Source organism: Drosophila ficusphila, unplaced genomic scaffold, assembly GCF_018152265.1.
Source record: "Drosophila ficusphila isolate 14025-0441.05 unplaced genomic scaffold, ASM1815226v1 contig_414, whole genome shotgun sequence".
Lineage (NCBI taxonomy): Eukaryota > Metazoa > Arthropoda > Insecta > Diptera > Drosophilidae > Drosophila > Drosophila ficusphila.
The window spans coordinates 8,071,702-8,085,097 of record NW_025064328.1 but is presented as its reverse complement, the minus strand read 5'-3'; the positions used below and the strand labels follow the sequence as shown (position 1 = coordinate 8,085,097).

The following is a 13,396-nucleotide window of genomic DNA, read 5'->3' as shown; positions in this document are numbered from 1 at the left end:
GAAGATGTTTACTTATTTTGCAAACATTATTCAAATGCCTAACATAAAGCACACATTGAATCATTTAAATTCTTACTTAATCCTTTGTAAGCTTAACTAAATATATTATTACCTCAACCTTTTTGACTTTGCAGGTGACTTTGAACACTTACTTCTTATCATTTACCTTTCAAATCTATATTTAAAATTTGATTTGAATGTGTGAAGGCCATAAATTGGTGATGACATAAAAAGGCTATTCTGATTGGCAGAAATGTAAGAGGCTTCCCTCAAAATAAACACAAGATATAAAAAGTGATTCCTGGGTATTTTTCCCTGAGTGTCAGCAGCAGCAACCGCAGGATTCGCGGTGGATCCCCCCTCCATCTACCCCCTCTCCTGGTGCCTCACCTCGCTTGAGGCGCTTCTCGTTCCGTTTGTGCAGACAGCAGCCGATGACAAACACGTTGAGCAGAACGACGACGACGCCGGCGCCCACGCCCACCAGGAGCATGCCCGATGTGCCGCCCAGCGGCGTCTGGCTGGTGGTCGGCGGTCCGCCTCCCAGCGAGGATGCCGGATGCGAAGGGGGCGGGGCTTCTGCAGGATGACGAAATGCAGCGGTGGGTGGGGAGGCGTTTGCCATTTGCGGTGGTCGCATCGTCGTCGTCATCGGTGTCGTTGACGTTGACGTTGTTGATGGCCGTAATGCAATTCCAATTAAGAGCAGCAAGGGTCGGAACGAGATCATTGGGTGAGACAACAAATCGGATCCCGACTGACTGCCTGGTTGCAGGCCATTTCTTACGCTTCATAATCTACACTCGCCTCGGCTTGAATTGGTTAGTGGGTGGTGGTGCAGGATGCAGTGGATTCAGTTCTTTAAAGTAGCTACCTAAAGGTGTTCTAACCTCTTGAAGGGCGATATCTGTATATTCCATGGTTTGTCCTAGTTTCTCATATTTATATATTTATGGATATTATTTATTTATATTTAGAAGCAATATTATTAATATATTATACATATTTTTAAACAAAATTATGATCTTTAAATGGGTAAGTGAATTATTTTAAATACAAAAATGTATACTCTTTGATTTTTAGGTCTGCTATCATATGTCACTAATAATTCTAATAAATAAAAAATATTTGAAATTAATTTTGTGCGCTGTTGATGAAAGACATGTTTTTTCAATATTCGAATTTACCAAAAATCTCTGTAAACTGATTTGTTTACTATTTATTTTGAAATTCTGGTACCATTTCGTTTTTTTAGTTAACCAATGTCTACTGCTAAGTGAGCTTACATCAGAACTAATTTGAATTCTCTGATTCATCTGGCCCTTTGTTACAATTGAATACTTTTTCTACTAGTTTCACTTCATCAATTATTTCGGCTGACTAGCGCCGTGCGTGCTTCTAATTAGGCTGATAGCTGCTTATCATACTGGCCAGCTAATTAATTCCACAAATCTGCCGAATGGCTGCCTGACAACTGACCTGGCTGCCTGGCAGCCTGGAACCCAGGAACCCTTGGCACCCTGGCACCACCACCTGGCCGTTAGTTACCGGACCTGCGATCGAACCCATGCTTGAATGGCCATAAAAGCCAAATGGCGGCCTCGCATAAATCAATGTCAGCATCGCTGCTTCTCGACCAGCGGCACTCGCGGCCAATTTGAATACCGCGCTGGGGGAGGGGAGGGGAGGGACTTACCTTTGGTCTCGGCCCGCGCCAAATCCGGCAGGTAGGAGCTCTGGCCCAGCTCGTTCCAGGACATCACCGAGAAGAGATAGAGCGTATTCATCCGCAGCCCGCCGATGGTCAGCTTGTGGCTGTTCGGCAGCCCGTCGATGTATTTGTACTGCTCGCGGTCGGCCATCCTGCAAATGAGAGCGGAGTGCGGATTCATTAGTGCCAGGAGCCGTGACAGTGGCACACCGGAAAATGCCAAGAGCTTTCCACTTTTCAGTGGTTTTAAGTAGATCACAATAGGATACTTGATAAAACGTACCAAAACGGAATTTCTTTTGTGTATGAACTTTATGAACAAAGAGTGAATGGGTTTTTGATGCAGTAGAAAGAATTTGGTTTTTTTAACAGAAGCCTTTTCAAAAAGGCGTGCGTAATAATTAAAAGTTATCACACATATTTTTTAAAGCTCTTGAGGAAATATATTTTTCTCTTCCAAAACAAAAACAAAAATATGGTTAATACTCTTTTTTAACCAAAACAAAAAATTGATTAATGGATCATACAAATTTGACATGTTTTTTAACATATCATAACAAGGTAATCAACATATTTAATATTCGGACATTAATAAAGATTAAATAAATAAAGTGAATCATTAATATTGTAATAAAACTCTGATTATTATTATTTTTTAACGCGCGTGTCCCATGGCCATTTTTTTTCGTAAATAGTTTTAAGTGCCTGATTTGAATAGGCATCATCTGGGAATAACACTCACCTATAGCGGACGCGATATGAAGCCTTGAGGCCTCCGTCGAAACCCGGAGTCCAGGCCACGGTGACAGTGTCGTGGGTGACGTTCAGGATATTGAGGCTGAGGGGCGGATCCGGCTGGGAGGTGATTTCCAGTCGAACAGTCTCAATCGACTCGCCGAGATCGTTGCGGGCCACGCACTCATACGCCCCGTAGTCCGCCGGCGCCACTTTGTCCACGATGAGAGTGGACTCGTAGGTCAGCGAGTCAATCTTGCGCTCCTCCACCTCGTACTTGTAGGTGCGGTTGATGGGCAGGTCCTTCTTCTCCTGCCGCCAGATGAAGTTCGGCTTCGGGGATCCCTGTGCCCGGCAAGGCAGTCGACCCCGTTCTCCGGTTCCACTGGCTGCTCGCAGCAGCGTGGGAGCCTTCGCAATCTCAGGAGCAACTAGAGATTGGTAAAAAATGTATAAAGAAGTAACCCCGAAATTAATAAATAATACATTTAATAGATATAAGCCTATTTTCTATACAATAAATATACCTCATATGGAACCTTTTTAGACATTAATTGAACCAAACACAAATGTAGTTAACAACTCGGATGCCTTTAACGACGTTTCTTCTGTCCTTGATTCTTGATGATGAATATGACACTGCCTACATTTGGTTTTGGACTAACAGAAATATGGTTTTGTGTGAAAGGGAATTTAGTTCCACGTAATACGCAAATAAAAAACTGCATTTCATATCAAAAGATTTGAACTAGATCGCATCGTTTCGAATGACACTCACTTACTATGATGTTGATATTTAATTATACGGTATTAAGGCTTATTGTAATTTTACTTTTTCTAGAACTAATTTATTTGTGTAATCTTTCATCTTGGGCAATAATCATTAATTACTTACACTTGACAATTAGCAGGATGTCGCGGTTGGTTGGGTTGGCCACCCGATTGTCGGCCACGCAGCGGAAGTTGCCCACATCCTCGCGCTGGGCATTCTTGATGTGCAGGTAGGAAGTGCCGTTCGCAAAGGTCGTCGATGTCTTCACGGTCATGTCGTAGCCCACCCGCTCCCACTTCACGTGCTCCTCGGTCAGCGGCTTGCCCTCCACGGTGCAGGAGAGCATGGCGTCCTCGCCGGGATTGACGACAATGTTCTCCGACACCGATTTGATGGTGGTTCCGTCTGCGGGGCGCGACCGAAATTAGTCCAATTGGGGGAATCGCACAGCTGCGGAGTACTCACATTCCACCAGCACGGTGATGTTGAGGGTGGCCTTGCCCTGCGAGTTGGAGGCGCTGCAGGAGTAGATGCCCGCATCATCCCGATGCAACCGGGTGAAGTTCAGGCTGCCGCCGTCCGCGAAGATGCGGTGCTCGCCGTCCTGGGGAATGGTGGCCCCGTCCTTGGTCCACTTGTAGACCACCGCGGTGGGGTTGGCCCGCGTTTGGAGCAGCACCTGCAGCGATTCGCCCTCGGCGCCAACTGCCGTCGACGAGGGCGGCGGAACGAACTTGGGTCGATCTGGGGGTCAAGGATAAAGAGGTTTCAAATGGATAGATTCCCGAAGAAATAATTTATGCAAGTGCCACAGAAATCTCTTTTACGTGATATTAAATATCCCTTTTCACCTGCTTACATACTTATTGCTAACAAATTTTACAGAATTTAGACAAAATTGTGTTCAGCAATACAGGTTGTAATTTTCAATTTAAACTGTATTTAAATTCACTATTCAAATGCAAAACATTGGTTGTTTTAAAGTCGTAAGTAGCTTTATGTTTAAAATTCACAGTAATAACTAAAAGCAATAATTTTAGTTATTATGCGATTACATACACTCAAATATTGAAACAAATTCTTCCTTTTATTAATGAGTTTACCGTATTCAACTAAAATAAAAAGCTTTTAAATTAATTGTAAATGTACTGCGAATAAAATTGCCATAGGTGGCTCAGAATCGAAATACATATAGCTGCGTTACGAAAGATTGTCTATAATGTGTTTAATCATTTGTGCTGGTAAAATAAAAACATTTGAAGACTATTTATTAAAGGACCGATTCTTTTCTTTAATGTGTCCTTTCGAAACCTGAGTCATCAAGGAATTTAATAATGCATTTGCAACCCGAAAGATTACAAAGTGAGCTTAAGTGGGCTTTATTTCTGTGACATCACTTGGAGATGCGCCTGCCGATTGCAGATGTCGTCTAATTGAGCAATTATCCGGGCCGTACTTACACAGGACATCCAGGCTGACCGCCTCGTGGACGCTCCGCTGGAGAGCCTCGTTGGCGCTCTGGCAGGTGTAGACCTGGCCGTTCATTTCCTGTGTGATGTTTACCCTGAACTCCAGCGTGGAGACCGTGCCGCCCCAGAGTCCGGGCTTGGACGTGTTATTAATGCCTGTGGGCCAAAGCGACCAGCGGGCGGTGGGTGTTCCGGTGGGCGGACAGGGATACGGAACACGGAGCATGGAACACAGAACACGGGATACAGATTCCAGATTCCGGATTGGGCGATGGCAACGGTGGTGGGGAGGGGGAATAAGAGCGGAGAAGAAATGGGCGTAATTTTAGTGACTGGCAAGCGAACCGGATGTTGTCGTGGAAACGCCTCGCACCAACAAAGTGCACTGGCGGCGCCGTCGAGTCCACGGCGAATGGCGGATGGCGATGGGCAAGCTTCCAATTGCCAAATCGCTTGGCCAGGCCCAAAGAGTCAAGCCAGGCCATGGCACACCATACCACACCACACCATACCATACCATACCATACTATACTATACTGTGCTATGCTGTAGCATACGTACCTTCGATGGGGATGCCGTCCTTCCACCAGGAGAGCTTCGCCGGCGGATTGCTGGAGCTGGAGTCGCAGATGATGGCTGCCTCCATGCCAGGTCGCAGTTCTTCCGGTTCAATGCGTATTTTGACCGTCTCCGGGGCAACTGAAAGAGCGAGCGCACACACACCAGTGGATAATAAGAAAGGATGCACCAGCAGCTGATTACCCCCACCCCCACCCACTACTTACTACTACTACTACACTAGGGAAAATATTAAATGCCTTTAAGAAAATCCTTATAGGGAGCCAATTGATTTGGGTTTATTTTTATTTAATTTTTTGATGTTTATTGTTAGAAAGTATATATTATTATTACTTTGTTAACTTTTTTTACTTTAAATATAACAGATTATTACTTTGTTGATAACATATATAAATAAACTTTTTAATTACCATAAACTAAGCTCAAAATATAATTGGATTGAAAATATTCCATGGTGAAACTACTTCAAAGTTTTTAAAAACTCTCTTGTACCTAGAGGCGTTTTATAAACAATTAATGTAGAGCTGTGGGTTAATGAATCTAATATTTTATAAAGTGAACTTCCCAACAGAAACTCATTTAGAAAATTGTTGCTTATTTCTTCACTAATAAGTTTAAAAGTTTGTAACCTAAATGTTATAGCAAATACTTTTCAACGTTCTTAAAACATCCTTCAAAACTTTAAGAAGTCGTGTAGCAAAAGTATATAAAATAGAAAAGCCATCTTAGAGTTACAGTAATAGTTGTTGTTGTATGTTAACATTCGTATATGGTTTTCCAACTTGACCTATATAACCTATTATATATATCATGTATCTGGAGTATACTCACAGTGCACGCTGAGCGTGGTGGACTGGAAGAGCGGGATCTCGGTGGCGCTGTTGGAGGCCTCGCAGCGGTATTGGGCCTGGTTGTCGGACACGTTGGCCAGAACGGTGATTTCGGCCGAGACCGATTTGTCCGCGGCCCGTATGACCGAGTTTATCTGCAGCGAATGGGAGGTTGCTTATTTTTTTTTGTTTCGTTTGGGGAGGTGGGGGGTTGAAAAGAGCTCCAAAGAGCCACAGCTGGCGGATGCATTTTAATTTCGCTGATAAAACGTCGTCTAATCTGAGCGAGCGAGCTGGCGAGCAAACACGGCGCAGAGATGACTCCCCCGGGGTCCAGAGATGGAAACTCTGACACCGCAACAAATGGGAAATGGTAAAACAGGAAGCCGCACCTGAAACTGCAGGTGCGCCCACCACCCACTCAACACCACCCCACTTACCACCCACCATTTACCGTATAAGTGTGTGGGCTGATGAGCTGCGGTTTCCGTTTTTTTTTTCCGTTCCCCATTCAACCGTATTTACCACCTTTTGTTCAAAGTTGCTGCGATAGTTTTGCTCCCGATTATTGGTAGGTGGAAAAGGTGTGAAAACCGAAATCGTTCTGGCATCAAAAGCGAACGGCTGCAGTGGCTCATTAGCACTTTAAGCCCATAAAGCGGAAGCGGAAATGGTCAACAAAAGCGCCATTATTGTTTTGCGGATGTTTGCAGCCTGCCGTTGATAGTATGCTCCATCTCGCTCGCTCTTTGTTTAGTTTCTATGTGTGTGCTAGTGTGAGTGTTTGGGTTTTCTGCGGAAAATGCAAACAAAGGGCGGCAAAAAAAAAGTGGGAAACTCTGCACTCACCCTCTTGTCGTTTTTGTACCATGTTAGCGTCGCCAACGGATTGCCGCCTGATGAAACGCAAAGCAGTTTTTGCACGGAGCCAGCTGGGATAATTTGTCCTTCCATATAGCCAGAAATTAATGGCGGCGCGGGAGGATCTGCGGAGGTAGACGGAGAACACAGAGCGGGATAAGAAAAACGCTTCGCGCAAAAAAAAAAAAAAAAAAGAACAAACAAAGGCGCCAAGCGGGGGAAATGGGGACAGCGAATTGTGGCCCCAAAAAACTTAGCCACGAGCCAGCAAATTATGGCCTACAACAATAACAGCAAAGGACTCTGGACTCGCGGACTACGGTCCTGACTAGGACCCACCGCTGGGTCCTTCGCCAGAAAAGAGAGAGACAGAGAGCGGGCTGCCAAGAGCGGACGAACAATAAAAATTAAAATTATTTAATTTGCCGCGCATAAAGTAAAAATATCCGCAGGGCGTCCGCATCCTCAAGGCATGACCATGCACACACCATCGTTTCGTCCTTGATTGGGTGGCTGGCTCATTACCTTGGGGGTCTGTTAGTCATTTCCAGCTCCCATGGTGTGGGTAATAAATGTAAATCCCCCCAACGCACCACTCCCCCCTCCTTCAGCTCTTCTTTTTCTGTGATGTTGGTCAGAAAAATTAATTAGCGCTGCAGGAGAGCGCTCACAAAGGACATCCAACGTTCGGGACGAGGGGGGAGGGGATGGTGGAGATGCCGTTGTCGGTGGGATGAGTGCTTGCGATGGATAAGCCGAAACTAGAAATCGCAAATATTAATAAGCTCCGAACTGGAGCTTAGTTACTACCCCACTCGACCTGTTATCGAGTGACTTTGCCTGTCAGTCCTTTCATCTTTCCCGGAATTCCGCAATGCCGCCATCCAGTTATCCTGAAGTCCTCGCAGTCTATTTTCTGCTGCGTGTTTTTTGTCCCTGCCCTCGCTTATAATTGAGTCAAATGAAGAGTGACACCGAACATCGGATAATGGAGTTTAAGACACTTGCAGTTGTCGCCAGGCGGAGAAGTGTCACTCTGCGGCGACGGAGAGGAGGAGGGGGTGGTGTCAAGGATGCGTACATCCAATTGGACCTTCACTGGGCACTAAAACGGACTGGAAACGGAAAAGTTGTTTCGAAGAGAGCTACCATCTCACGTATCACAAATTAAATGAATTTCAGCATGATTCAACTTTCGTTCATGTAATGAATGTTGACATAATTAAGAAACAAATTGTAAGCCACTTGATCTACGCAAATAATTTAAATAGAATTGTTCAAAAGTGTTTCTGTTTGTGGAAACTTAATAACTGCTTAAAAAAATTTACTTGCTAAGTAACCATTGAACCGCTCCTAAAAATCTAAACAAAATAAATTGATTATACACTAGGAAACAATTCGGTTGTGCAGTTAACTTCTTTATCGGATGAAAATTATTGATAAAGTAAATGAGTTTAAATCATGTATATTGTTTTTAAAAGGCGAACTATAAACCGACTGTTAAACCCAAAAGTATGATCTCCAAAAATGCTTGTATTTATTTAAGCCATGTATGTTTTGTTTATCGTTTTTAAAAGGCGATTTCGAACCTGACTGTTTGTAAAGACCAACATCGACATCACGGATTTCGAACACATGTTAACAATTTACGGGGTGCCACAGCTGCAGGGCCAACTACAGTAATCCGCAGCTGGTGAAGAGCAGACCCCGACTGAGCTTGCCGTTCTTGGTGCCGTAGCTCTGGATGCACTCGCAAATCTTGCTGCCCTTCACAATCCGGCCGAATCCCACCCGGGATCCGTTGACCACGGTAAGCGGCTTGAACGAGATGGCAAAGGACAGGTGGTCGGTGAATCCTTTGACGTAAGCCTTGCTGAAGGACAACACGTAGCTGGATGCCCCGTGGTCGATCACCTTGGCATCGTATTCCAATGGCTGCTTCAGCGGCGATTCTGCGGCCAGCAGCAGATCCGTCTCCAGCCAGAGATTCGGAAAGAGTCGCTTCACCAGGAACTTGGAGTGCTGGTTGCACATGCAGGACTTGATCAGCTGCAGGACCACAAGCGGAGCTGCCTCCGTGTACAGCTGCACCACAATCCTTCCCAGCGGACGTGCATCCTTCAGATAGATGTCGAAGTAGACTCGCGGTCTAAAGAGGCGCCGCAACTCTGCATCGGATTCGGGAAGCGGGATGTTGAACGCCTCGTACTTGGCCATCGCCTGGGGAGGCAACTCCAGCGGAGCCGAGGGAGCCGAACTCCTGCCCTCCAGCATCCGCTTGTCCGACAGTCCGGAGTCCACCTCGCTGTGCACCTCCATGATGCGCTTTCCGAAGTCGCGGTTATCCCGCTCCAGTCGCTCCAATCCGAGCAAAGCGATGGGAATGGAGGAGACGGCGTGCACCACCTCGTAGCGAAACGGATTGATGGCTCCGTGGGTGCGCATCGTCCGCGAGATCTCCACCAGCAGCTGGATGTTCGCCTTGGTGCGCCTCATAAACACCTGCGCCTCGTCCCGCAGATTGTTCACCCCGGTGATCCGGGCCGCCTGGAAAGCTGGAGCCTCGGCGTCCACCTTGCTGATCGCCTCCTTCACCCGCTCGCGGTGCTGGCGCCACATCTTCATGCGGTTCGCCATCAGCGGACCTCCGATCACCGTCTTGGGCTTCGCCCTGACCGGCTTCTTCAGCTTACTATCCTTCCGAATGGAGATCGACAGCTCCTCCGCCGTCAAGCGGGCCAACTCCCTCTCCGAACAGGACACGCAGAGCGGAAACTCAGCCATTGTCGAGAATATTAATATCAAGAAATAAAACTAGCAGCTATATCGAGAATTTGTCACCGAAATGTAGGGCGAATAAAACTTAACTAAGATCGGTTTTTGAAGGCTTACTTTATCATATATTCAAAGCCAGCTGAATGTTTTCTTCAGCAACATAACAGCAAAGGCTAATGCGAAGTAATTCTTTATGTTTATATAAAACATATAATACATTCCTAATCGGAAGAATTTCACTACAATAATCCTTAAAATGTTTACTGCTTTCTATTTTTCTTACCATAATATGTTTACGTTTAATTAAAGAAGTATTTTTCTAAAAGAATTTCTTTAAGCCAGGGTAAAAAGTACTACATGTGCATTCAATCAATAATAATAATAGAGTACTCGTTTTTATATCAACTGAAAGAAAGGTAAATCGACCCTATGGAAAACGCTATTTTTGTCGAATAAAAACATGTTGATTATACTTCTCCCAAATAAATAAATAAAACCCTGCAGAATGTGGCATTTCTATCCCTTACTCAATTCATAACGATTTCCCCTGCTTGGCTTTGGGCGTTGGGCATTGTTGTTCCGAGAATCCAGATAAATATTTAATTCCCAGCTTTCCCCAGTACTACTTACACAGCACGTTGATCGTGTGGGTGGAGACCACGTTCTCGGTCAGCTGCATGTTGAGTCCGTGGCAGATGGCGACCAGCGAGCGCTTGTTCGGCTCCACTGTGGCGGTGATGTTCGAGGTGGTCGTCCAACCGCCTGCGATGACAGACAGAGATGGAAATGGATTAGTCACAGGTGGAGGTGGGAGGTAGGAGGAGGGAGGACACTCCGTGTCACATGGAGCACTTACCTTCAGGACTGACAATCGTCTTTGAGGTGGCGTTGCGCACCTGGCGGCCACCCACCATCCACTTGATTTCGGCGGGCGGATTCGATGGTGCGGTGGTGCACGTCAGCGGCACGATATCGCCGACTCGCGCCTCGGTGGGTCCCATAACGGTGACGTGGGTGGGTGCAACTGGGGAATAATGGAGAACGAGGAGGAGAAGGTGAAGGTTTTGTGGGCTGATTTCAGTTACTGGCTCCCGCGGCCGCATAATGAAGGAGGCATTAATATATAATAGGCATGTGGCGAGCTCGCTTGCGGCAAGCCAGCTCCTGGCAGCCACACTCGAGCGGTGTCTCCTATCCGTCAGCCCGATTACGAAGTTCCCCTTACCCCCGATCCCTATTCCCTAATAGCTCGGGGGAGGCATAGCTGTGTGTGTGTCGGCTCCTGATGCCGCCTCCATGCAAATGATGACTGAGTGACTGACAGTCCGTCCGTCTGCGGAGCTATTACCTAATGCCATCGAAGCGGAGCAGCAGTGGCAGTGGCAAGAGCAGGAGCAGGAGCAGCTGCAGCTGCCGCTCCTTTGATGGATAAGTGCATACATTACGCATACGCAGCGTTGTCTTCGGGTTGGTTTTCGGTTTGGGTTTGAGTTTGTGTTTAAGTTTGTGTTTTGGGCAGGGACTAGGCACGCGGGGAATACGAAACTTTCGACTCGATATGTTTCGCATATAAATAAACATTATGAATTCTTAACTTCTCGCATCTTTCGTCGGTCCGTCTTGGCCATACATCTTCATTCCGGGCACACACACTCACACCCACTCCTTGTGGAGGATTCGTGCGGGGCAAAAGAATGCTGATGCCGACTGTATTCCTGCTACGTCTTCAGTTTTGTTGTTCCACATTCGTTATACATAAATAATGCGTGTGCTAAGAGCCCGCTCCGCCAGCTGAGGCCACATCTGCTATCTATCCGATACACTAAGCCGAACTATCTTCAATTCTCGTACAACATACTACATAGTATTCCCAGTTAGCTTATAAATATGTATATTCTGAATTGTTTTTGAAATCCTCAATAATTTAATAAAGCAACCCTATTTTCCGATGAGTTCTTAAACAATTCGGATATAAATAAATAAATTTATAATGAGATAAATGAAATGGGAAAGCTAAACTGTAACGAATAACTCTGTAATCTTTAAAGACTTTCTGCACTTCTTATTACCAGAGTTACCTCACATTTTTTCAAGTGCAGTGGTAGCTCGCGACTGTTCTTGTATTCGTTTGTGCTGGCCACTCAATGTGGCATACTTATTGGGGCAAGATGGGACCGAGTGTTCCGAGGGAGTCGGAGTGGGCGGTACTGGGAGTGGGTTGGAGTGGGCAGGCCTGACCTGTATGGCAATGGCACTTTGATTGGTATGCGCATAAACTGCGAGCTGCCAGCTAAACGAGTTTCTGCCTTAGCGACGACGCGGAGCACGAGGCCTTCACGCACTTAAAGCCCGCTTCAGGTAAAGATGCCAATTTCAGCGGACTGTCGGGCACTTGAATTTAAATATCGCGCATACGCCGCGTTGGCGACCGCCTCATCCATTTGCATGTGAGGCGAGACACGTGATGGTAAGTAGCGGTGGATTGAGGATTGCAGGATGGGGGATGTGGCATGCAAATGTTTGCTGGTCCGTTCGTCCAAGTGTCGCTAACGACTTTGCTACCGCGTCGCTCCGCCCGTCGGCTTTGTGTGCCTGATTGCAATTGTTGTAACTCTAACAAGCTGCAGAGAATGGAGATGAGTTTGGTGGAATGAGGGGATGGGGAAGGAGCCCTGCGCTATTTGGCACTTGAAAAGAATTTGCATTGCTTGATTTGACAAAGCCAAGTGGGACGAAGACTGGAGAGGCTTTCAAAGTGCAAACTTAAGCTTAATTGCAAAAGAAAGCAACAGCCAGCCAGCCAGCCGAGCCACCGAGTTGCCAGGCTTATTTCGGGGAGACTCCATCCCGGGGCTTCAATCCCTCAACATCTGTGTGCAAGTCGCCTGCCAAGAGCTGCTGGCTCTCTGGATTTCGGAGTATATATCGCAGCCAAGCCAGGCTGTTGACACAATCCAATCCCCACATCACCGAGTTCCCGCTCTTAACTTTCCGATTCCCCCTCCCGCATTTCTGTCTGTAATCTAGGCAGCCATTGAACCTGATATGCTACTCAGAACGGGCTGCATACATAAATATGAACAACGCACAATTAAGCGGCGCAAATTGGAGACTCAGTCTCGAATCTCGAATCTGGAGCCTCGATGATTCATTCGGAGCTCGACTTACACAGCACAGAGAGCTCCACTTCCGCCTTCAGCGGATTCTGCGACATCACGTTGCTCGCCTCGCAGCGAAAGCGCGCCTTGTTGTCCCCCGCCTCGGCGGTAAAGGTGTAGATGTTCTCGGACAGTCGGCCAGCGGTCCTGTGAAAAAATCCATAGCACATTAAGCCCATTTGCTAGAAATTTGAGAAGTACCCTTGTCCAGCAAAAACTGATTTAGGAAATCAAATTCACGAGACTAAACAACATTAATTTTATATCTTAGCTATCTACAAGTAATGTTATTAACATGCGACTATTAAGTCCATTAAAAACTAAATAATAAAATCAAAATATTTTTAAATGCTAGATTTGACTGCATTTATGTTTTTATAAAAAACTGAATAAAACTAATCAGAAAAATAAAACGTATCATCACGTTTAAACAACTTTGGCAACTAATTGTTTAATAATTGGAAAAAAATGAGACATGTGAAATTAATTAGCTGAAATTATAACTA

The 13,396-nt window shown here is 45.9% G+C and overlaps 2 protein-coding genes across 3 annotated transcripts in view; both read right to left on the bottom strand.

The window, feature by feature from the left end:
- The window catches only part of LOC108090259 (nephrin), a 66,694-nt gene that overhangs the window by 24,992 nt on the left and 28,306 nt on the right, over positions 1-13,396 (bottom strand). Inside the window, exons 6-17 of one of the 2 annotated variants that reach the window (XM_017188867.2) lie at positions 12,901-13,037; positions 10,589-10,756; positions 10,363-10,494; positions 6,946-7,082; positions 6,098-6,251; positions 5,249-5,386; positions 4,679-4,843; positions 3,684-3,962; positions 3,342-3,623; positions 2,454-2,877; positions 1,697-1,863; positions 391-579 (exon numbers count right to left, since the gene is read on the bottom strand). In XM_017188867.2, coding sequence (XP_017044356.1) covers positions 391-579; positions 1,697-1,863; positions 2,454-2,877; positions 3,342-3,623; positions 3,684-3,962; positions 4,679-4,843; positions 5,249-5,386; positions 6,098-6,251; positions 6,946-7,082; positions 10,363-10,494; positions 10,589-10,756; positions 12,901-13,037 — 2,372 coding nt within the window. The remainder of the gene's footprint in view (positions 1-390; positions 580-1,696; positions 1,864-2,453; positions 2,878-3,341; positions 3,624-3,683; positions 3,963-4,678; positions 4,844-5,248; positions 5,387-6,097; positions 6,252-6,945; positions 7,083-10,362; positions 10,495-10,588; positions 10,757-12,900; positions 13,038-13,396) is intronic. The other variant, XM_017188866.2, reaches the window with a different exon arrangement.
- On the bottom strand, positions 8,471-9,836 carry LOC108090261. The gene has a single exon (XM_017188869.2). The coding sequence runs from the start codon at positions 9,739-9,741 to the stop codon at positions 8,632-8,634; it is 1,110 nt and encodes a 369-aa protein (XP_017044358.1). The 5' UTR covers positions 9,742-9,836; the 3' UTR covers positions 8,471-8,631.